A 24,755-nucleotide genomic window follows, 5' to 3' on the forward strand; every position below is an offset into this window, starting at 1 on the left:
ATTTACAATATGAAGCAACACCCTTACAACCTGCCCCTCTTGACACCTGCAGAAGGGCTGTTCCAGCGAGCTCCTCTCCCACCTCATCATGGTGGGCAAACACTGTCCTGAGGTCACCTCACACCCTGGGGGTGCTGGTTGGCAGTGGCTGAACATGCGCCAGTGTGTGCCCAGGTGGCCAAGAAGGCCAATGGCACCTGGCCTGTGTCAGCAATAGTGTGGCAGCAGGACCAGGGCAGGGATTCTACCTCGTTACTCGGCACTGCTGAGGCACCTCAAATCCTGTGTCCAGTTCTGGACCCCGCACTTCAGGAAGGACATTGAGGTGCTGGAGCGTGTCCAGAGAAGGGTAACGGAGCCGGGGAAGGGTCTGGAGTGCACGTCCATGTGAGGAGCAGCTGGGGGAGCTCAGCCTGGAGAAGAGGAGGCTGGTGGGGGGGGACACACGACACCTTTTCACTGTCTACAGCTCCCTGACAGGAAGGCGTAACCAGGTGAGGGTCGGTCTCCCAGGAAACAAGCGACAGAACAAGAGGACACAGCTTCAAACTGTGCCGGGGGGGGTGGATCAGGCTGGACTTCAGGAAAAATTTCTTCACAGAAAGTGTGACTGGACATCGGAACGGGCTGCCAAAGGAGGTGGTGCAGGGACGGTGTTTAAGGAAACACTTAGTGTCGTAGCCTAGCTGACATGGTGGCGTTCGGTCACAGGCTGCACTCGACGATCTCACAGCCCTTCTCAAGCTAATTAACTCTGTGGCTCCGCGACTCCGTGACCCCCTCACGGCCGGACCCGCCTCACGCCCGGCACCGCCCCGCGCGCGCTGAGTGACGGCCCCGGCGGCCACTCCCGGCGCCGCCGCCGCCGCTGCGCCCGGGGCGGTGCCGGAGCCTGACCCGCTGCTCCGCGGGCCCGCAGGTAACGGGGGGAGCGGCCCCGGAGAGGGGGGTGCTGGTGGTGGGGTGGGGGTTCCTGGCGTCCTCCAGCCCGGCTCTGACACGAGGTTCTGGGGGCTGCCGAGCGGGGAGCGGCGGCCTGGGCTCGGCATTCGCGAGTGCTGAGCTCCGGTGGCCGCCGAGCGCGGCCCGCGGTGTCTGTGTGTCCGTGTGTCCGTGTGGCAACTCCTGACATGGGCACACCGGTGGCTTTGTCCCCCCAGAGCCCCTCTGGTCCCCAGGGCTTTGTTCTGCGGAGTTCTGGAGAGACCCGCGTCAGTAGATGGGTTTAGATTGTATCCAGGGAAGACCGGTATAGGAAGGCCTTAGGGGAAAATAAAAACCAACAAACCACTCATCATTTATTATCTATTAAAAGCGTGCAATTGAGGAATTAGAATAATAGAATCATAGGTCACATGGAGATCATTAACTGTGTAAAGTTCAGAAGTAAAGACTTGATTTTGCTTGAGAGGACTTAAATCCGTATTTGTCACTCCCCAAGGGAAATTGAAGGGCTACATTTAATTTGGCAAATGGGGTTCAGATGGACACAGCAGCATGTTCTCCCTTCCTTCATGTTCAGCTGGAAGAAATCCTCCATCGGGAGAAACTGGGAGATTCTGTAGCCTTTGGGGCTGTGCTGTTTGCTGAAAGGGGAATTACATCTCCGAAGTGTCAGTGTATTCTTAACAGAACTCAAGGCCTGGATTTTAATTTTGGGAGGCACACAAGCTTGGTGTAACATTTGACTGCCTGCAGTTCTTAAAATCCTAGAATCACAGAATGCTTTGGTTTGGAAGGGACCGTAAAGCTCATCTAGTTTCAACCTCTTGCCATGGGAATGGACACCTTCCACTAGACCAGGTTGCTCCAAGTCCTGTCCAGCCTGGCTGAGAACAATTCCAGGGATGGGGGAAACCACAACCTTTCTGGGCAGTCAGCAGTGCTTGTGCTGTTTTCAAGTGTAAATGTATATATGAGAGAGAGATTGAGGAGAATCAGAGGAACTGGGGAATTGGAGTGGTAAAACTTCCCATGGAATATATCTTGTATTCTGCCAGAATGACAGATCCTATTCCGTCACTGCAGTGGTATTCAGATGCTTGTTACAGTATAACTTTTTATATTAACTAGGACAGTTATGTACTCTGAATATAAAGATGATTTTATGCATTGCTGTTTTCCAGCTGAATTTCGGTAGTGACTTGTCTCAGAGGATTGCTGAAAAGTGGGAACCTAAAGGGAACTGTGTGGAGTATCGGTGCAAGATTGTATTGAGGAATATCTGGTCTTGTGGTTAAATGATGCTGTTGAGCAAGAAGTGGGGAATATAAGCATGAAACTTTAGGTCAGTTACAGACAGGGAAGTCCCATGTGAGGATTCTTACAGTGATCTTGCTTTGAGAAGATAACTGAGTTTTGAACAAGAGGGTGTTTGGGAAGGGCAGAAGGAAACTGGGGCAGGGGAGCACAACCCAATACAATGTGAAATTATGTGTCCTATTATGTCATGCTGTTAATTAAGGAATTCCAGTCATAGGTAGGAGTCAATACCCTTGAGTCGTATGAACAGAATTAAAATCACAGAATGGTTTAGGTTGAAAGGGGCCTTAAAGGCCCTCTAGTTCCAACACCCTGCCATGGGCAGGGTGCCATTAGACCAGGGTCCATTAGACCAGGTTGCTCCAAGCCCTGTCCAGCCTGGCTGAGAACAATTCCAGGGATGGGGCATCTTCAGCTTCTCTGGGCAACCTGTGCCAGAGTATCATCACCCTCACAGTAAAGAATTTCTTCCTAATATCTGATCTAACCCTGCCCTCTGTCAGTTTAAAGCCATTCCTCCTTGTCCTGCCAGTCCATGCTCTTGTAAAATACATAAGATATAAATACATAAGGAATATTTTAGCTACTCATTCTTAAAACTAAGTTATGACTTTAACAAAACATGTTAATACAAACAAACCTTCTGTCTCTGCTCAGCAGATGCCATGTTGCCTCAGAAGATACCTTCCAGAATAGCCATGAGCTGTTATTGGAAAGTCCTGGGAATTTTATTACTATTTCTTCAAAGTGCGCTGTCTCTCCAGCCCAGAGTGCTGCTGGTATCTTTCGATGGATTTCGATGGGATTACATCTATAAAGTCTCAACTCCCAATTTCCATTATGCCATGGAGAACGGGGTTCATGTCAAGCAGGTCACCAATGTGTTCATAACAAAAACGTACCCCAACCATTACACCCTGGTGACTGGTCTCTACGCAGAGAGCCACGGCATCGTCGCTAATGAGATGTACGATCCTGTTCTGAATGAAACCTTCTCTCTGACCAAAATGAATACCTATAACCCCAAGTTCTGGGAAGAGGCCAGCCCGATATGGATAACGAACCAGAGGAAAGGACACAAGTCCGGCGCAGCCATGTGGCCTGGAACAGACGTGAAAATACACGGAGTGTTGCCCACACATTATATGCCCTACAATGAAACCGTTCCCTTCGAAGACAGAGTTGCCAAGCTTATTGAGTGGTTTACATCAGAAGAGCCCATAAACTTTGGTCTCCTTTACTGGGAACAGCCTGATGAAATGGGACATTTTCTGGGCCCAGACAACCCACTTATGGGACCGGTAATTAGTGATATTGACAACAAACTGGGATATCTCATCTCCAAGCTGAAGGCGGCGAAGCTGTGGGGTGTGATAAATGTCATCATCACCAGTGATCACGGGATGTCAGAGCTGTCCTCAGAGAGGGTCATTGAGCTTGATCAGTATGTGGACAGAGACCTCTATAAAGTCATTGACCATTCTCCCGCAGTAGCCATTTTGCCAAAAGAAGGTAGGAGCTACAGCAGTAAAATTGTCTGAAGAGATACTTAAGTATCCAAACTTTATAGACATCATTCCCTAACTGAAGTGGTGGTAGCAGCACTGATGCCAGTAGGACATCAGCCTTGAACAAGGAGTACTTGCAGGATCACTTCTTTATTCTTTTTGCTAGCTCAGTCAAAAGCCTGGATTAATTTTCTGAAATGAAAAGGGAGCAAATCTATCTTTTGTTGAGTAATGTTGCCAAAGATCCTTCAGTTTTTGTGAGAAGTAGGATAATATAATGGCATTATCGAGGCTGAATGGTGTTCTAGATAGATAACACCTGAATGTTACATATCTTGCCTTTCATCAAGGTGCTGAAGCCATAGTGGAAGAATTATATTTCTAACTCAAACAGAGTTAAACTGAGACCAGATGGGGAGCTTTGATAAAAAGAAAGCTTGTGTTGGCTATTTGATTAGCTGCCAGCTATTGTAGTTCACTAGTTTTTTTCCCCTGTTATGCTGAACAGCCATCCACTTATATTCATACTGTTTTTATTGTGATGATGAGCAAGAATATTGTTGGAATCAAAATCTGAAGTCTGGTTGCAGTCATGAAGGGTTGCTGAAGTGTCAGCTGATGTTTAGTGTCACTAATGCAAAGGTGCTGCTCTTTATTTTGATGATCAAGTGTTATAACTATTTGGTGCAAATGTGTTAACCTGGAAAATAGCAACCCTGTCCACACAAAAAAATGCTGATTTGGAAGTTGAGTTTTAAGGTGGCTTTCTGAAAAGGAGTTTTTTAAGAATTCTGTAAAATTTGCATCACTAATGGATAGCGCTCTGTATTTAAATGTCCCAGTAGGGAGGGTATGTTGCAGACTTTTATGTGCAAACAAATGTCTCTTGTCATTTTTAGTTTGAGGAATACTTCAGACTAAATTGTTAATATGTCCAAACTGAGATCATTGCTGCCTGAGCACACTCGGGTGCTTGTAGCTGGGTGCTGTTTCCCTCAGTGGTGATAAAAAAGCCAAGTTTGGGAGCTCCATCCTCATAGAGACAACATGGTTGAGTAGGATGTTCTCATAAGCAAGTAAAAAAGCTGTAAAAGTAAACTTTGGTGCTGAAACGTCCTTGATGCAGTAAATGAGAACTTGAAGGCGTGTAACTTGATTCTCCTGTCTGCTAAATGCTGAGAAGAAACAGTATCTAGGCAGCAATTAGATGACAGAATAGTAAAACAGACATTTCAGTGGATTTCAGAAATAGCTTGGATTTGGTTTTGGCCAGAGATTCAGGTATTTGTTACATTACCAGTAAACAAGAATTGAGTTTTGAGCACAGCTAAAATTCCTTCCTTCTGTGTTAGCAGCTATGATTTTTACTATAAAACAGTGAGTTTCACTGTCAGTTAAGCTATGAACTGACATACGCTTAAGTACAAAACACTGATTCTTCACCTGTTTGTTATTCCATTTGTCTTGCTTAAGCCAAGGGAATGGTAAAACTTAGTGAGACATTGGGGAAAACTTTGAATGCTTAAAAATGCAGCAATTTCTTTTAGTTTAACTGGCTGCATATTTCTTCCCCGAGAGATGGATTAAAGCCATTATTTAACCATGCTGGTGTATTACAGTGTGTGGGGAAGTAATAATATCTTCACAAAGAAGGTACCTGTAGCACAGCTGCTGATGCTGGCTTTTTTCCTTGCATTTGATATAAATAATTAAAATAATTAATTTAGTGTAAAATCATAGTTTGCTGTATTTGGGGCTTCTCCTCCCTGCCATCCTATATAGAAAAGTGGCATAACAATATTAACATTATTACTAGTATAGTCCTAGAAATGCTAGATTGGAGTCCCTTGTTGCTGTAACTCTCTCTATCATATCTGCATTTTTGCTGTCTCATCTTGACCTCTATTGTGTTTCTCAAGTTTTTATGCCAGTTTGAGATAAGAAACATTATACATTAATGGATTTCCAGTTTTCCTTCACAATTTCTATACTGGATTCTAGGAACTCAGGGGGAAAATGAACACGTTTTCTTTAGAGACATTGGGCACCTCCTCTCGACCTTTTTTCCCTGAGGTACATTCCAAACTCCACGTAGGCTGTAAATGGTCACTGAGATGGGCCTGCAGACACACTGTGCCCAATCCAGTGGGGCAGCTGAGTGCACAAAGTGCTCAGCTGAGGGATTTGGTATTTCACATAAGTCTGTTGTATGCACTGCATAGCCCTCAGTAGGAGTCTTTCCTCAAATGGAGGGGAAGGATTGAAGAAATTTGCTCAAATGCCAATTCCTGAACTTGTTTTTGTGCTTCTGTCTCTGTGTTCTGGTTCCTCCTGTCTGTGCACTGATGTTCCAGCTTGTCCAACTGGTTGTGGCTCTTAAGTGGCTTTTACTGGAAAGACAAGCTCAGAAACTGGAATTAAGCAAATAAAGAATTGGGGGTGGGAAATGCTTATTTATTCAGTGGTAGTACAGGGCTTGAGGGTTTGCACTCACTGTGACTAAGGAAAGGAAAGGAGCAGGCACTGGGAATACAGAGGAGTAGCTTGTGCTGTTGGCTGTTATTGAATACAGTTGGCTGACAGTTCTAGACCAAAAGTTCCACCTTCATCTGCCATTCCAGCCTGTCCCTTGGTGTGCTTGTCATGTGTTCCCTGCTCGAGATGATTCAGCAATGCCAAGAAACAAAGTGGCTTCTCTCTTTCCCCTTTTAAAGGAAAGCAGCTAACAATGAGACTGCTTTGAAATTAAAAAAATTAAAAAAAATAATAAAAAGTGCCACTTGTCATCACAGCCAACTGTGGGACAGACAGAATATGACCTGAATGCCCTTATTACCTCATGAACAGGTTTAGGAGCTATCTTCTTGCTTTCAGGCTTTGCATGAAGCTGGGAGGGGTTGGTTCCTTTTCCATGGGATTTAACTGAATGCCTTCTAGCTCATTCCTGTGAGAAGCTCACATTCTGACAACTATGAAATGAGGGATTTTTCTAAAATTAGCAGGGCACTTATTGCTTGGGAACAGGCTGTGAAGTCTGGTGTCAGGTGGGATCTTACCGTGAATGATCCTCTGGATTTCTCACAGCAACATATATGCACACATTGTCTCCTACAGCTATAATTAACTTCATGAATTATACTAAATTCACTTCACTAAGGAAGTGCATTTTGTCCTCTTCTTTCAGCTGTATTTAAACTACTGATTAGTTCAGTAAACATATTGGTATGTTTAATTTTTGTCTTTTGTCTCTTTTGTTTATTTGAAGGCAAACTGGATGAAGTATATGAAGCTTTGGCCAACGCTCATCCCAACATGACTGTATATAAAAAGGAGCAGATTCCAGATAGATGGCATTACAAACACAACAGTAAAATTCAGCCCATTTTAGCAGTGGCTGATAACGGATGGGAAATCGTACATAATAAGTCTGATATTTTTCTGGGTAAGTATCTTGCCTTTATGGTGGTTTGCTGTATCTTCCTAGTCAGGAACCTTACGTGGTACTTTCTCTCCCAGTCTCAACCTATGTTCATTTTTTATTTTTCTTTAAGATTGGGAGGGAAAACTGAAGTGTGTAGAATTTCTGTTTTTTTCCCCTGGTGGGATGGGAAGCACCCTACTATTAGGGGAGGAGAATCCACACTTAGTGTTTCTTTAAACATTAGACTTTCTGAGATAAGATCAGTCACATGTTTTAGTGGCCTCATACTTGAGGTCTTTCAGGATGTAGCAAACTGACAAGCACTTCCTGAGAGATTAAAAAAGAAAGTTGTAACTGAATTTGTTGAGTAGAGGGTGAATAGGGTTGTTTTATCACATACTACTTATTTACTGGAGAAGGTTGGGTTGGAAATACAAAAACGTTTTCTGAAAGTCCTCAGCTTTTGTGCGTGCTACACTTACAGTAACCCCGCTCTATTGCTACAAAGAGTCTTTGTTTCTGCACACCAGTGTTTTTCGCTTGTCTTAGAGGATAAAATGCATTCTAGGTGATATGGAGGAATAAAAACCCCAAGATTTTTAAGTTCCTTACTTCGGGGTTTTGAGATTTATTATAGATAGAATGGAGACATTAAACTGTAACTTTTTGGTTACATAGGAGGAAAAATACAGGTGTCATGTGGTCGGTGTTTAAGTTTCTTAATTGAAAACCTTCTAAACTTTGCTGCAGGTTATGACTCCAAAGAGCTCCAAAGAGTTACCTGCAAGATGTAACAAGTTTGTCAGTAGGTGCTGAGAGCAGCTTCTCATGCCTGTGTGTTCTGCATGTTCAGAGTTTTTAGTACCCCTGTTGGGAAGGGGCAGTGGAGACCCAGTAGTGAGGTCTTTTCCTTGTTGATGAGTTGATAGTGCACAAAATTGGACAAAGTGTCAAACTTGGAGTCAAATGGACAATCTATCTCTACATATTTTTTTTTTTATTTTTCTCTAAGAGATCTGGGCCAGTTGCAAAATTGGAGCTTTTCCTTGAGAAAAATCAAGGAAAGTTGGCTATAGGTAGTGTGTCATTGACAGTGGTTACTGCCATGTGAGCTTACCTTTTTTTCCTAGCTCTTTTTATTTTTTTTTCAAATAGTGCTCTCCATTGGGTTTTTTTAAACCATTTTCTCTTTGTAGTTCTGAGACTTCATATTTGCTAGGAGACAAATGGATCAAAAGAATTCTTCTAAACCTTTGCAAGAATAACTGATGGCTGTGCCTTTTCTGCATTCTGCTAATTCTAGGAAAGGGTTGCTTGTTTTGCAACTTCAGAATACTGACCTTTCTCTATCTTTTATTTCAAGTTGGTAACCACGGGTATGACAACATCATACCAGAAATGCATCCCATTTTTGTGGCAGTTGGGCCTGCTTTCAGAAAGAATGCCACCAAAGAAGCCATGAATGCTACAGACTTGTACCCCTTGCTGTGTCATCTGCTTCGTATTGACCCTCTGCCAAACAACGGCTCCTTCAACTCCGTGAAAGACATCCTTGCTGAAGTTCCTGGAGCCTTTGGAGCAGACACCTGTTCCACGGTCATAGGAGTCTTCTTGGGCAGCTTGCTTGTTCTGGTTTTTACTGCAGTTTTTGTTAAGCATTTTGTCCTTGCCCAAGCAAATTCCATGCACATCCTACACACTGAAGTTGCCCAGCCACTGCTGCAAGATCATTAACACTTGGGATTATTTCCTGTCTGAGGCTTGAAATAAGCTTATACAGAGAAAATAAGTAATAAGAGATGGATCAGCATAAATATCTGAAGTAAAAGGAGGTGGATGCTGATCCATTGGTACTCTGGGGCACGTACAGACCAGGGATGCAGAGAAAGAGCATGTTCCTGTTTCACCCTGCAGCCACTTCATCTTCCAGGCATCAAAGATATTGTAGGTAAACCTGGAAAGCTGTTTATGTATGTAGACATGTAGTAACAACAGACCTCAAATACCTTATTATAGCTATTTTTAGATAAATAACATCAGCTGAGGTGCATTTCACAGACTATTAAATGGTGATTTAATTTCCCACCCTCTTTCTTTTTTTTTCTTTTTTTTTTGTTCCTTGAGAGGTTTTTTGAGTCTCTTCGATTCTAACAAGTCACTGAATGGGACTAAACTTCTTTGTTTGTTTTTTTTAACTTCCCTGCCCAAGGAAGCTCTTGGTCACCATTACAGACAACTTAGTGGGTTAAATCCTGTGGAAAACAACATTATTGTTCAGCTAGGTCACGAGTGCCAAGTCTCTACATTTAGAATTAGGCATATTTCTTCAAACTACTCTGTTAATTGTAGCCCCAGAATATGAATCTAAGTGGTATTGCCTTTAGCAATCAGTATTAAACTGCTTGATTCTTAATTTTAAAAAAATATTATTTCGGTAAATACAGGTCTTTACCATTTTAAGTATGATTTTAAGTAAATTTAGGTCTTCACATTTTCTATTTCCTGTACACTGGACTGAATTTTCTAGAAGTTCCATGCAGCTGGCAGGATAAAGACACTTAAAAGCACCACACCTGTATATCCAAATGGAGTCTTCTATATTTCTGTGATAAGAAGGTTCTTTCAGACTAAGGGAGATGGATCAGTTAAGGAACATGATATTCAGGCTGGTTTCAGAGTTCTGTTCCTGGGTGTTCATCTGTTATCGGAGACTCTTCGTTACTGTGAGTTTGACTTGTGTCTTGTGCTTTATCTGCTGTGCCTGGTGGACCCTAGAATTGGATAAGCAGGATTCGAGTTGCAATTTATGGAGCAGCCATATAAATCTTAAGCCATATATGCTCTTAAAACTGAACAAGCACACTTTAATATTAAAAAAAAAGGTGTAAGACTGGAGTTTGTTCTTCTGGAGGAAAGCCTCTGTCAGGGAAAAATATTAATTCTGAGTCAACAAAGCTACATGTTATTCTGATCCTTTTGTGTGTGGCAATAAATCTTCTTGCTAGTGTAGTTGTGGGGTTTTTCTGTGAGCTCACTTAAATGGTAGGTGAGAAGCTGCTGACTAAGGTTTGTGTGAAAAACATGGTCTGAAGTGAGAAAAGTTGTCTCATTGTCAGAGTTTTCCCCTTCTCCCTCTGTGAGATAGTATTTCTCATCACTTTGATGCTGAGTACAATGCCTGAAGGAGAAAGAAACTTTTAAAATTCATGCAGAAATAGCAAACTGAGTATTTTTAAGTGCAATTTATAGCTGTAGCCACAGCCCCCAGCAGAGGGCAAGGATGGGAACACCTCGGCTTTGGTTGTGCTCTGCCGAGGAAACAGTGTGACTGACAGTCAGTACTGCAAGGGGAGGGTTTGGAGTACAAAACTCGTTTTGCTGGACTAAATTCCAGACTTAATGATGATCTGTTGGGCTCCTCTGTAATGGCAGGGACATTTGCTTAGCAACCCCAACCTGTCTTGCAGACAGATGTGGACGTTTCCAGAGGCCACACCTGGGTTCAGCAAATGCTTGAGAGGGAAGGCAGTGAAATAATCCAGCTTAAGGGATATGCTGAAAGTTTAGCTGTAATGGTAGCTTTAGGAAGGCAGGAAACATGCAGATCTGTTGGGAGACAGCTCTCAGTTTGGGAGATATATGTGAAATCTTGTGAACTTATCTGACTCAGTGCTGTTGCTATGCTGTGAACTGTCTTTTTTTCCTGTATTGCCATTTACTTAAGAAAACACTGAAGGAAAAGGTCTGTAAAGCTGATTCTTAGTAGAGCTGGCCATTAGCTATGCCTTAGTGTGTGTTTAAGGAAAGATCTACAGGCTTGGATAAGGCAATAACAGTGGCAGTTGGAGATGCCATAACCCTCTCTTGTATTTACTGCAATTATGCACTTTGGAACATGCTGCTTTAATAGAAATTGCTCTTACTGCAGCAATTTCATAGCAGTAATCATGGCAGATGTGAAAATAACTGGGTTGTAATCTCAGAGTTGTTCATTAAACCCCCACTTTAATTGTGGCAGGTGTAGTTCTATCAGCCAAAGTAAATCTTGATTTTAAGGAGGGGCCAGAGTTGGTGTTGTTCAGTCATCCTGGACTTAGATTTACCTGCCCAAATATGCAACAAGGGAAAGCAGTAAGTTTCCTGCAACAAAGGCTTTGGGAACAATAATACTGAAAATAATTTGGGGACATGGATGTGAGAATTGTGTGTGTTGTTGTTCTGTATTGCACTGTGAGGCCCTTCTTTGAGGAGGGTAAAATAAAACTTTGTAAAAAAACCAGAAGGGAATCTTGTAGCATTTGGGTATTTCAGTTTAGGGCTAAACACTTCCTTTGTTCTTTGGAGTATTTGCAGGTACCTTTTGGGTAGTTCCTTGTTAGTATATTTGCCCAGCTGGTGTCAAACACTGTTTTAAGTTGGGTGTGAGCTTAATGGAATTGAAAGCACAGATGATGAAAGCACAGCAATTTTTTCTCTGATGTGACATTTTGTCAGACTATCTTTCTGGGTGGGGAGGACATGGGATTTGGTTTTTGTGTATATGATACTTTCTATGATGTGCAAACAAGTTTATTGGAAACTGGATTTGAGTACACTGTGTACTGCTTGTAACTTAAGCTTGGAAACCAAGAGTGATGCATGATGTTGTGCTTCATTACTGACCTGTGAAGCGTACAGATGTCAAATGTTTTCTTTGTTTTTTCGTGTTTGGAACTGCTGGAGTTGAAATACATCTTTGCTGTAGTCCTACCAAGCATGGAGTGCTGGTTTCATTTAAAAACGCTTCTGGGAAACAAACCTGAAGGGGAGGGAGTGACTGGGGGAGAATGGCCTTAACTCTTGCATCCCAAATATTTCTTGGACTCTGCATAGTCTATGCCTTTATTAAGAATAACTGGAAGTATGATAGAACTGAGGAATTTTAAGTGAAAGTTCTTTTATAATAGATCTCATTTCCCCCCTTGCTGCTGTATATGGAAAAACCAGCTATCAGTTACCAATGGTGGGAATACAGGTTTTTTTACCAAAAAAAATCTTCCAGACTTTCTTGGTAAAGAGCTGCAGTAAATGCTGCTACAAGAAGTGCAGTCACAAGAAAAATAATAATTAAAAAAAGGCAGAAAAATCAGATTCATAAAATTGTTTAGGTTGGTAAGGACTTCGACAATAAGGGTCCAACCATCAACCCAGCACTGCCAAGCCTGTTGTAGGATGAAGGGTTGTGCAGCCTGACTTTTCAAACAATCATAGAATGGTTTGGGTTGGTTTCAACTGCCCCCCCCCCATCATGGGCAGAGACCTGTCACAAGTGTGAACAACACAAGCTGAATGTGGAAGAAGAACAAATGTGCAGTGGTTGGGTCCTGCTGTTTTGTAAAATGCAAATTTAACAGGGTTACTTCCCAGTCTCCTTCCCTGCTAAAATAATGGCGAAGGATTCTGTGTTGACCATACCTGTGCTGCTGTACAAACCTTTCATGGCATGTGTGTCCTACAGTAAAAGTGGTGTAAACATTTATTAGGTGGTAGGCTACAAAAATTATTGCAAGCACATGAAAATGAAAAATCCAATAGTGCTATCAGCCTGTCCATAATTAAATCCTAATCTGAATCCTATTAACAAACCTCCATTACTGGTTTTTTTGCAATAAAAAATGCTACCATGCATGTTAGAGCAAACATCTGTCCCTGTGGCCTGATCCTTGGAGATACATGATGTTGGTTTATTTTCATAGGCAGCGTGTAGGCAGCAAGTTAAACTTGCCCCTGAAACCAGTGTTTCAGAGCTGTAGTTGAAGTCAGCTCAATTCTGGAACTGTTTCCTTGATGCTAATGGCCAAAAAAGCACAGAACCACAGAGGGTGGACGTTTTAGGGCTTCTGTACCCAGTGTTGCATTCCCTTATGGAGACAGCCAACATAATGAAACAGGAGCTTTCACTGCAGGGCAGTGGCTACAAATATCCCTCCTATCCCCTTCTAAACTTCTCTGACAGTTTAAGTGTTAGGAATGTCCTCTGAATTAACATGCCCTGTGTGAACATTGCTGAGTTGTGTCTATTTAGCAAGTCATTAATTGTTGCCACAAACTATCGCCCCTTTATCACAGCTCTAAGGAAGCAGAAGCCACAACTTTGCCGTTCTTATTCGGAATTGGCTCTTGGGAAGAAAATCAGCCACCAGCTTTCGTAAGAAATAGAACACAAACTGTAATGAGGCAGCTGAAGTGTTTTGCCAGAATTTAAAAAAATAATCATCTTTAAATAAATCAACTTTGTGTCTTAAGGACAAAGAGGTGTTTTTCTAGGTTTTCTTCATCTGTACATGATCTGTGTGAAATCCTGGATGTACAAGAGTGACTCTGAAACCCGTTGTGCCAGGAAGAATACTCAGAACCATTACAGACCATACCACATCTTTGGAAATGAAAATAATCTGCAATGCAACTTGAATACAGTTTATCCTATTTCTTAGTACTTAAATTTCCTCTTTGAGCCCTTTCCAGAGTAGCACTGTTTAGTCTCCACGCTAAGGGAGGAGGAGTAGAGGGTGTTAGGGATTTCCACTCAATACAACCACTCACTGTCTGGTTTCACAGCAGCTCAGTGACTTGTAGCAATTCTCATCAGAAGGGGCTGCCTAGAGCTAGAAGGAGAAATGCACTTAAACCTTGATTTCCCCATCTGTAACAACACTCCTGTTTCAGATGACACTGCACTTCAGTCAGCATTTACATTTCTGGCCATTAAAATCTTGGTGGTAACTTTGCCACCTGCCTGTGAGGGGGATGCACAGAGGAACTGAGAGCACATCCATCACAGGCTGTGTGACAACTGCTGGGGGGAGGGCAGAGAAGGGGGAGAACAGAGTGGAGCAAACACTGTGCTATATCAGGTTTAGCTTCCAGAAAAAAAACACTAGAACTCACATGTAGAGACAGTACAGTTTGATCTGACCCAGTCTGCTGGGAAGATTAATTCAGTCTAGTCAAGCCTTTCCAAACACAGATGATGCAAAGCATCTCCCAAAAATTCCATCACCACCTGAGGATCCCACCCTGTATCAGCAGAATTATGAGAACCTAACAAACAACTTTCTCCAATGTCCTCCCCTTTACAGCATATCCAAGCCTGGGTCCTACCCTGCAAAACATTCCCTTTGTAGTTACTCATTAACTCGACCTCTTGGTGCTTGTAATTAATTAGTTCAAACTTCTGGCAGGATGGGAAGGTGACTCTGTGCTCAGTCCAGCTACTGCTCTAGGATAGCAACAGGTTAAAATCCAGTACCCTGTCAGTAACAGAACAGATTTTTCAAGGGGCCTGAGTCTCTTTCAAGTTCAGATTAATCCAGAGTAAAGCACTAGTAAGTAATAACTAGTAGTTTAAGAAGGAGGGGAAACCAGAACCAGTTAGGTTTTGGTTTGTGTTTTTAATCAGTACAACAGAATACCCAGAGAGGAAGACACAAAGTAGTAAAGCTTCCACACATTTCTAAAACTCCAATGTATTTTTTTCTGTGGACAGTTAGAAGCAGCTTTTCTGTCCCAAAGTCCCTGCCCCCTCCCTGCTGGATCACTAAAAGGCAGTGTGGGGCCAATACCAAACTGCATTGAATTGGAGCTTGTGAAAGAGAAATGACATTGCACACTACCATGTACCTCTGTCACATCAAATTATTTTTTAAAACCATCAAACTTGTAGGAAAAGGACTCGGTAACCACAGTTCTCTTTTGGGTTAGCATTAACAATTTAACCTCACATCCTCTCCTCACTGAAAGATAAGGTATCATTTAAGGCTTTCTACATCAAATTTTAACGTCAAGTTACAACCTGACCATTAACAAGGAATCAAGAGTTTCAATTAGAAGAACCATTAGCACTGGTCTTCACCAGAAATTTGCATCTATATATCTCAAAAGCTACAGAGTATTTATTTTTTTGAGATAAGATCTGTTAACTTTTCTCTTTAAATTTCCAGGGCTTAAAATAAGAGTTTGGAAGACTTGTTTGATGACTGCACATCAAACTGTCAATTGTTGCTTTTTTGCATGACAGCCTTCAAAAGACAAATATCAGCTGGTGCACAGGGCAGAACCACCTTTATTACAAAAACACCTTCAGCAAAGTTTACAACTGAGAAACTTTCCACAGGATTTAGAGGCATTAATTTTACACCTACAGCCCATGAAACTGGGTAATTCAAAGATTTAAACTGACATCCTTGAGATAAGGCAGCAGTGCAACTGGAACTGGGCAGGAACTGTGGATCTAAGTCACCCACAGACACATGCCCAGAAATGTCAGAGCCACCTGTCCAGTGTTGTAACTGCTGAACCACATGGTTTATTGCTCAAAATAGAAGTGATATGCACCAATTCTTTCCTCACCGACTTCCATTTTCTTTCTCAGCAATTTCATGTCATATTGCTGCCTTAGGGTAGAAACAAAAGTCTTGGATCTTCCCTATACCCTCTATCCCCAAATTAAATGGCAAACCTGAACATACTCTGCAAACAAAACTAACTTCTAGCTCTCATAAAAACGATCTTCTTTCCAACACAGGTACAAGAACACTAAAATAAGTCAATATTAATTTAAATTTAATACAAAAAAGCAATTATCATTTACAAATATTAAAATTCACTTAGTCTATCCTGGCTAGTCATACTCTGGAATTTCATTCTGAAAGTGCTCAAAGGCTTGAATGAAAAACTAAGCATCTTTATTTTGTTAGCATCTCTTACAGTGAAAAGCCACCAGTCCACTGTTTTGTTCTGAAAATATTTTTACAGGACACTAGTCAGGCAGCACACAAACGAGTCAGCAAGGTCTGGCCGTACAGTATTTTACACAGATAAAGTGCATCACAGAATGCCATCCAGTGCAAGTTCAAACTGTTTTCCTGAAATCACAGTGTAGCAAGTGAGGCTGGGCTCCCTCTGTGCTATCCAATTAAAGGTTCATCGTCATCACTTTGTAACTGCAGCCGAGCAAAGGGCCGTGGCGGAACGACTCTGTTCTTGGAGATGACTATGATGCAGGTGAAAGTACTCAGGATCACGAACGCCCCAATAACTATCCCAATAGCTTCGGGAAGGTTGATGCACCACTGGTCAGCCAGCAGGCACTTGGTGTTTCCCAAAGTGCCGTTGTGGGGCTGTGGTGTCAGCCCCAGGATGTGGCACATCATGGGGTAGATGTCCACATTATTGATGGAGCTGTGTGTGTATCCGCGGCGGAAGGCGGGACCGCGCGCAGCCAGGAATGGGTGCATGCTGGGGAGAGCGTTGTCGTAGCCGTGGTCACCCACTGCAGGGAGCAAAAGGTAACAGTTAACACTACAGGGTCTGTCTGCACCTTGTATTCTTCTCCCTCTCTCTCTCCCCCACCCCCAAAAGTATGTATTTTAACCAAAGGCTAATGCTGAACATAACGTGTTGTAGTGGTTTGAACATGTCAGATCAAGCACTGAAGGAACCCAGAGTTCCTTCTCCAAACCCCAGAAGACTCTTCCAATACCAGTCTTCAGCTACGGTTCTCCCTCTCATTATCTCTTTTCCTTTCAGTCCTTAACATTTCCAGCTTTTCCCCTTCCCACTCCTCATGCCAAAGTTGTAAAAGGAGGTTGCCACTCCACCATGAGTCAGTAGCTGGAATGGAAATTTTTACTTCTCAGATATTTGGAAAGTCATCTCTCCCTTGCATAGCAGACACTTTAATTACTTCTTAAAAGCCAAGCACCCTTCCCTTGATAGTGTTTGGTTTGAACATATTAAGTACCCTCAAATCCCATTTATCAGATTAGGTACTTCAGGTGAAGGGACGCACAAAGAGTCAAAACCAAACAGTCAAAGGATCACTGTGCCTCTGACAGGCAAACAACAAAACCTCTGTGGCTACAAAGTCAGCAGTACTTGGACATTTAGTAGGTTTTGAAGATAAAGAGCTAAAAAGCAGCCATAGTCAAATTTCCTAACAACATTTCAGAAAAACCTGTCCAAGATGCCAGAAGTTTCTCACAGCACACTCAGCACAGTATGTGAGTGACTGCATTTGAGTCCATTTCTTAGTAACAATTGATAGTCGCCCTGAGAACTGTCTCCTTGGGTGCTTCACTGAAGTTTCTGATGCAAAATGTCCATATTCTGACTGATTAGGTCACACCACTTAAGTGAACCTCCACTAGTCCTTTTTAATGTTTTTTACCATTCTGTTTGTTACCACAGAGGTATTACTGCACTGCATCTTGTTTAACACAATACTATGTTTCTTGATTTTTTTTTTCCCTCTTTTGCTACTCAATTGCTTTGAGCAGAGCTCTTTCAAGTCCCCTCTCCAATGAGGTTCCCAATCTTTCACTCTGAAGTTGGATTCTGGTATGAGGTGTTGGTACACGTGGCATTCACTTTGTCCATGAAGACAACAAGCCTTAAACAGCCTTTTAGGCTAAAACCTCCCCTGCCTAATTCTGAGAAACCTTGGCTAACAAAATTGATTTGAAAAGGGATTCACTTCAGCTAATACAATGCTGTTCCTTATAAATATACAGTTATTAACTATTTTAGGTACATGAAATTGAATCTATCCAGAAACAAGAGACCTCTAATAGAGAACTCCTGTGCTACATATTGTCAATTTGAAGATAATTGTAGCAAACCTGTGGGGAAATTTAAATGTAAACACATTTTGTATTAAAATCAGTATTTTTGGACAAATAACGAGAACACCTGAACTTAAATGTGCAAAGGGCAGACAGAAAGAACAGCCAAACTGGATGAAAACTGGAGTTTCCACCACCCAGCACCCTGTCTCTTACAGCAGTCATACAGGGAGTCTGGGGAGTATCCAGCAGGGATATCCCTGACACACCAAACACACCAGCCACCCCGAGCTGTTGGCTGCTCAGAAACTTCCTGGAAGCTGGTACCTTTGTACTTAATTTCTATTAATGCATTTTTCTTCCAAGAATCTGTCCAATCCCTTTCTGAACACATGTATATGCATATATATATCTGTACACACACACACAGAGCCTTCATCTACAACAGAATTACAGGCTGAATTATCTCATTATTACAACGATGAAATCTATACAGAATTTCTTCTTTGAGATATACTTTCATGTGACTGTTGGATTTTTTTCAGTAAATTATACATGCCCCTTGCCTGCCAAAAAAAACAACCCTGCATGTGGAACACTTGGAAAAATATAAACATATATACACACACACACACAGAGATATAGATATATATGTAATTTGACTTTCATCAGGAAGCATCCAGCAGGAAGAAAGTACACAGCTCAGCAGTGCACAGAGAAGTAACACCTGTTTTGGGATTTGTCTTTCAAACATGCTATTCGATGCCCCCAACAGGAAGAACTCTGGCTTCTTTGACCATTATTGTTGTGTTCCTATTGTTTTTCGTACTTCCTGCCATTCATTTTTGTTTCCTAGTACAGGTACTGCAACATTAAATGTTGCATCTTGCATGCCTCAATTTATGCACCCCTATATATGTGTATTTTATATACAATAAGAAGTTAAACCACACTCTAGGGAAAGCTTGAGACAGACAAACCTGCCTAAGATAATAGCCTGAAGTACAGTTTTACGAGTTAAATTGAACATGACAAAGTGTTTCAGCCAAGAGAATATCCCCATCTCTTAAAACACTCCAGGCTCAGGCTGAGAATGTTCTAGAAGACACTGAGCTGTTCCTAAATGTGCATAGTGCCAGAACTCCACTTGCTAAAGGAGAACCGTCCTGCAGCTGGCTGGAATAGAAACAAGTCAGTTTACCAACATAAACCACAGAGAGCACCAAAGAGGAAAACACACTTACACTTGGAAAGTGACTCGTTCTGTACAATTGTCCAGCCTTCGTCTGCAACCAGAATTATGGGTTGGATTCTCTTGTTATGACTATAATGAAATCTGTCTGGAATTTCTTCTTTGAGATACGCTTTCATGTGACTGTTGCAATTTTTCAGTAAGTTATACACATCTTCTTTGTCTGCCAAGAAAAGAAACTGCATATGAAACACCTGGACATTAACTCCTGTTTATTACAATTATCTGTCATTAAACTTAAGATCCATTATTTCAAAACAATAATATTTTAAAAGACACATAGAAAACGATTTTTTCATGTCCCTCACCAAAAGCAACATATGTCAGGGTGGATTTTACTATCTGCTTTCATTTTAAATCAGACACATCACAGCTGCGGCTTTGGACCTACATTTCAACTTACCCTTTGGGCTGGCAAGGCAATATTCAAGCAAAGAAATCAAGAGGAAACAATCACCCCTCCTAGTAGTCAATATCTTATCCAATGCAGTAAATATTTATTTTTAATTTTTTTTTTTACTGTATAAATCACTTTGTTTATTAGTCTGGCCACAGCTATGGAAACTGAGGCCAGCAGAGTCCTGATTTAAGACATGCCTGTTGGGAACTACTCCAAGATATTGAATTTACAGCATGAAACCTGAAGTTTCACTCTCAGAAACAGAACTGGGAAAATGATCTAAGTTGGGTTTAGATTTTCACTTTGAAATTTACATATTTTTTTATTCTGACTTAACATGTGGGTTTATTTCATGCTTACCTTGAATTACAACTGCACAGACTAAGTGAGCAACAAGAGAGCAGGTGTGCCTATCTAATTTCTCAACCAGATGTACCAGGATCATCCTTATGATGATAACCCATAGTAATTTGACAAGAAACTCTCATTGGCCCACTGATTACCAAAACAAAGTGATTTCTAAATAAACCAACATCTTTTATCTTATTCATAATGCTGCAATACGAACTCCACTGGTTTTGCAAAAGATGTGAACAGTCTACCATAGTGCATACTTTTTAGAGGTAAGATAAACAAGATTTAATTCTCAGTCTGTGACTTAAAAAACAGCCAAACAAAACATACTCTGCCTTGGCAGCACCGCAGCAACCGGAGTCTTGTCTATCAGAGTGTAGTTGTTGCGCCCAATGCACTCGTCCAGGATAATGAGCTTCTTTTCAGAGCAGGAGGCCATTCCATGATCACTTGTTATGATGATATTAATAGTGTCCCACAAACCTGATGCCTTCAGTTTACTCATAAGGAAACCAATCCGTTTATCCACTTCTTCCAACACTGTGCGCATGTTCTGGGTGTCGTCTGGGCCATACTTGTGCCCACTTGCATCCGGTTCTTCCCAGTATAACACAGCAAAAGTGACCACTGGGTTGGAGCTGTTCAGCCACGCAACAACCTTCTCCACTCTCTCCTCAAACTTCACTGAGAAGTTGTACTTCATAAAGAACTGAGGGGTCGTATCATTAATTTTTACATCGGTACCAGGCCACATGGCAGCAGCGCTTGCTCCCTTTCCCTGCTGTTGGTTTGTTGCCCAAATTGGAACTGCCTCATCCCACCAGAAGGGATCTGAATCATTGAACTGGGAAAACGTTTTCTGGGCATCTGCATCATACATGTCATTAGCAACAATGCCATGGCTTTCCTCGTATAAACCCGTTACTATGGTGTAATGGTTTGGGAAAGTTTTGGTGATAAAAGAATTCATGACTTGTTTTACAAGCACACCATCCTCAATGAACTCCTGAAGATGAGGAAGCTTATAGGTTTCTAAGTAATCAGCCCTGAAGCCATCGAAGGACACGAGGAGTAACCTGGAATCACCAGCTGAGCAAGCACAACGGGCAAGTATTCCAGCAAAAAGTAACATTAACACTGAGCTCATTGTTGAGGCTTCAAAGTACCTCCAGCAGGTAATCAGATGCACCTGAAAAATTTAAAAAGGCATGTAACCAAAGTACTTGTACTGGAACCAGTTAAACTAGCTATACATTATGTACATCTTCCTTGTAGAGGGTAATTCCAAAATTATCAGTCTAAACAACCACTCAAGTCAACCATGGATTTTCCTACAGACCTCAGAGCTTTCTCACACTGTCATAGTTTTTCATATAGTAAAACAAATGAGCAATAAGATATTTTTCGTTACAGACTAAATGAAACTTAGTTTCATTTAGTTTTAAAGAACAGTTTTCTCTTTTGAGCAGTTATTCCATTGTTCTGTGTGTCTTATTACAGTTCTACATCCCAAGACAGACAATCAGTATCCTTCCTCATGTTCAAGCCACATGCTCCTGAACAATTCCAGCCCCACATTTAAGAGTCCTCTGCAGCTCTAAATTCTTATTACACATCCCTGCTCAGACCAGAATTCTGTTTCCTACTGTAATTATAACTTCTCTTTTTCATCCCGCCTTTCCTTTTACAGTTTCCACCATCTCAAGCTGCTGGAAGACTTCTGAGCCTTTCAACATTCCTATTAAGTCAGTGCTTATTCTATATACAGAACTGCCAGGATTAACTTCTACTCCTTCTTTCCTTCTAACCTCCTGTACACCTACCATAACAGTATTTAAACCTGTTTTTTATGTATCATATTTTTCTCTCTTAAAAAAATTTAAAAAATCATCAGTAACCTTAGCTGTGAGACAAGTATTTCTCACCAAGGAATTCATTACTATTATGAATGCAAGGTATGATTAGTAAGCTTTTTTCCCCCCTAAACTTATTATGTGTGCCTGGAGCACTGTTCAGGAAGGTCCAGAATGACTCTCTCAGTCTTTAAGAAAGAGGAAGCTCCAGGTTTCAAAAAACCTTCTGCAATGCTGGTAGTGTATTTATTCCTGGAGAAGAGCCCCACTTGCTCCAGAAAGTGTCTTCTTTATCTCATTTGCACAAAGTGGGTGATTAAAGGAGCAGCAGCTGTTTTCCCAGCTTGTAGTAACACTAACTTTTCCCTTCAAACTCCTTAAAACCGCAATTGTATTATTTTAAAGGTGTAAGGAGCTTTAATGTTAGCTAAAGCTTTAGCCGTGAGGGGGATTCAAAGCACGGGAAATCATTCCTCCTGCCTCCAACAGTTAAAATTTTTTTAAAAGATACAGAAGTTTGAAGAAATGATCGCCAAAACCAGCACTAAGGCACCTCCTAGTACAGAGGACTCGGAGCACGGAGCCCCTTCAAAGAAAAAAATAAAAAGGAGACAAGAAAATAGCAACGAAGCAGCGAATCACCCGTTTGATGTTGTCAGATGCTTTAAAAAGCAGAACCAGAGTTTTCCATAGCGCACTAAAACGCAAAAACACAGCGTTCGCTTCGAAATGCACCAAAGCTGCTCAGCACTTGCGTTTCTTATACAAAAACGCCGCGGTTTAACTAAAAATTAACTCTACCCCAGGCAGAACCAGCACCACAACCCAGCTGTGGAACGCCGCCAGCACCAGTGCCACCTGCTCCCGAGCCCCCGCACCTCCCGGCCGCGTTGGGGGGTTGCGCAGCTCGGTCAGGACGGAGCTGTCCCGCCTGCGGAGCGCAGACACCCGGCACCGCCGACCCGACGGGCGCTCTGGGAAGGCTCCCCCCACACCCGCGACTGCGCTCCGACCGGGCTCACCGCCCCCACAGCCTCCCGACGCGGGACACCCCCGTACCCGCCCGGTCCCCACCGTGACGTCCCGCTCCGGCTCCGCTCGGGCCGGATACGCGGAGGCGGCGCCGGAGGTGACCGGGGCGGCTGAGGTGGAGCGGGACGGGGGGAGGTAAGGGGGGGGGGGGGCGCCGAGCGCCTGCGCACCCGCCGCGCCCGTGGCCCCAACCGCCACTGGGGGCCCTTGGGGGGGGTGCGGGAGCTCGTCAGTGCGCGCGGCCTCCGCCCGCTGCGATTGGCTGCGGACCCGCTGGCGGGAGATCCGATTGGCTCCGGCGCGGTGGGCGGGGCGCGGGGAGGCACGGCGGGTGGGGGAGCGGGAAGTGAGGGACGGGCGCCGAGGGGGGTCACGGGGTGGGGGGGGGCAAGGGGGGATTTCCAGTTTCGCGGAATTAATTCGGTTGGAAAAGGCGTCTGAGATAATATAGTCCAACTACTGACTGGTCAGCACCCTGTCAACTACACCATGGCACTAAGTGTAACGTCCAGTCTTACTATAAACACCTCCAGTGATAGTGACTCCACCACCTCCCTGGACAGCCCGTTCCAAGGCTTGACGACCGTTTTTGTGAAGAAAATTTTTCCTAATATCCAATCTAAACCTCCCTTGGAAAAACTTGAGGCTCTTTCCTCTTGTCCTGTTGCTTGTTACTTGGGAAAAGAGACTGACTTGCACCTGGCTACATCCTCCTTTCAGGGAGTTGAGAACGAGAAGGTCCCCCTGAGCCCCTCAGCTCCCTCAGCTGTTCCTCACACTTGTGCTCCAGTCCCTTCCCCAGCTCCATTGCCCTTGTGTGGACATGCTCCAAGACCTCAGTGTCCTTCCCGAATTGAGGGGCCCAGAACTGAACACAGCACTCGAGGTGCATCACCAGTGCCAAGGGGGACAATCACTTCCCTAGTCCTGCTGGTCACACTATTCCTGATCCAACCCAGGATGACAGGAGCGGAGCTGAGGGGAGCAGGGCTATGGAATGCAGCTGTCACAAGCTGGGAGATGTGATGGGTTGCAGGGGAGCTCGAGGTTTTATGAGGGGCATGTTGTACGGGCTGGGGTGAGGGTCACTGGGGGTACAGGGTGTTTCCTGGCTGCCCCATGGCTGAAGGACACCGTGGGGCGAGGTGAGGAGGTGATGGGACGTGGCCCTGGGAGTTTCCGTGTTTTCCTAGCACACCTATAACCTGCCTCCCGCCTCCTTTCCACGTGTCGGAGCAGCCCCAGGCTGTCACCTTTGTGAGGCAGTGGTGATTGTCAGCGTGTCTTCTCCGTGACTCCGTCTCCCTTTTGGTCACACAGCTCTGAAAGTTGCCTCTTCATATTCTTACACACATATGACCTTTTTGTGGCCTCTTGTGAAAAAACTGGTTTACCCTAAAACTCAGAATTCAGGCAGGAAATGGTGAATGTGTTGTTGAATATACTCTGAGTGCCACTGCAGCTTCTGGAAAAGCAGTGTGTGGTTACAATGGGTTGAGGTCTCTTTTGGTTCCTGGTGTAAGTTTGCTTCATAAATTAAGGCAAATAATTTACATTCCCATGGTTTTCCTTTTTATTATGAGGACGGATTAGTAATTCTGCAAAACCTGTTAAGTTACTGGTGCTGAGTAACAATGAGATCAGCTCTATGTAAAACATCCTTTAATAGCACAGAGCACAAATAATCGCTCTATTTTAAATTTCATCCTAAAAACTGAGAAAACGACATGCCTATAGCTTCATGATTGACTGAAGTAGATCTGAATTTCATTCTGTTTATTCTGCTGATATGTTTATTCTGAATACCACATAGACTTCAGCTTGTTTCTCTCTAATGGCTTTCACATATTTATGAGTTAGGCAGGTTGTGCTACCTGCCTGTTCCAGCTGTGAAGACTCTAAAGATGTGGTACAACAGGCTGAATAAAGTGACATGCCTCTGATTCACCTTGATTTATGGAATGTAGGAGGTGTGGCAAAGCACAAGAGTGTGAAAGAAGGAAAAAAAACAACTCCAGGTGAGCAAGATAAGACTTCTTACAGCTATTCACGTGTTATGTGTCAGGTTCAAG

At 43.0% G+C, this 24,755-nt stretch overlaps 2 protein-coding genes across 5 annotated transcripts; one reads left to right on the top strand and one right to left on the bottom strand.

Moving 5' to 3' along the window:
* The first annotated feature begins 861 nt into the window (after window positions 1–861).
* ENPP5 (ectonucleotide pyrophosphatase/phosphodiesterase 5 (putative)) lies at window positions 862–11,944 on the top strand. Of its 3 annotated transcripts, none has more exons than XM_017813070.1 (4): window positions 862–919; window positions 2,923–3,774; window positions 7,036–7,212; window positions 8,555–11,944. In XM_017813070.1, exons 2-4 carry the CDS (start codon window positions 2,928–2,930, stop codon window positions 8,923–8,925), a joined length of 1,395 nt encoding a protein of 464 aa, XP_017668559.1. In that variant the 5' UTR covers window positions 862–919; window positions 2,923–2,927; the 3' UTR covers window positions 8,926–11,944. The 3 variants fall into 3 exon arrangements, with proteins under 3 accessions (XP_017668559.1, XP_017668560.1, XP_017668561.1); XM_017813071.1 differs by having other exon boundaries at window positions 864–919; window positions 2,920–3,774; XM_017813072.1 differs by having other exon boundaries at window positions 866–915; window positions 2,920–3,774.
* Window positions 11,945–15,272: 3,328 nt separating this feature from the next.
* ENPP4 (ectonucleotide pyrophosphatase/phosphodiesterase 4 (putative)) lies at window positions 15,273–22,845 on the bottom strand. 2 transcript variants are annotated; one of them, XM_017813074.1, is made up of 4 exons: window positions 22,711–22,845; window positions 20,129–20,987; window positions 19,037–19,207; window positions 15,273–16,501 (listed from the first exon to the last, which is right to left on the bottom strand). In XM_017813074.1, exons 2-4 carry the CDS (start codon window positions 20,943–20,945, stop codon window positions 16,137–16,139), a joined length of 1,353 nt encoding a protein of 450 aa, XP_017668563.1. In that variant the 5' UTR covers window positions 20,946–20,987; window positions 22,711–22,845; the 3' UTR covers window positions 15,273–16,136. The 2 variants fall into 2 exon arrangements, with proteins under 2 accessions (XP_017668563.1, XP_017668562.1); XM_017813073.1 differs by having other exon boundaries at window positions 22,726–22,829.
* Window positions 22,846–24,755: the final 1,910 nt, after the last annotated feature.

The sequence above is a fragment of the Lepidothrix coronata genome, unplaced genomic scaffold (assembly GCF_001604755.1).
Source record: "Lepidothrix coronata isolate B3197 unplaced genomic scaffold, Lepidothrix_coronata-1.0 Scaffold39, whole genome shotgun sequence".
Taxonomy (NCBI): domain Eukaryota; kingdom Metazoa; phylum Chordata; class Aves; order Passeriformes; family Pipridae; genus Lepidothrix; species Lepidothrix coronata.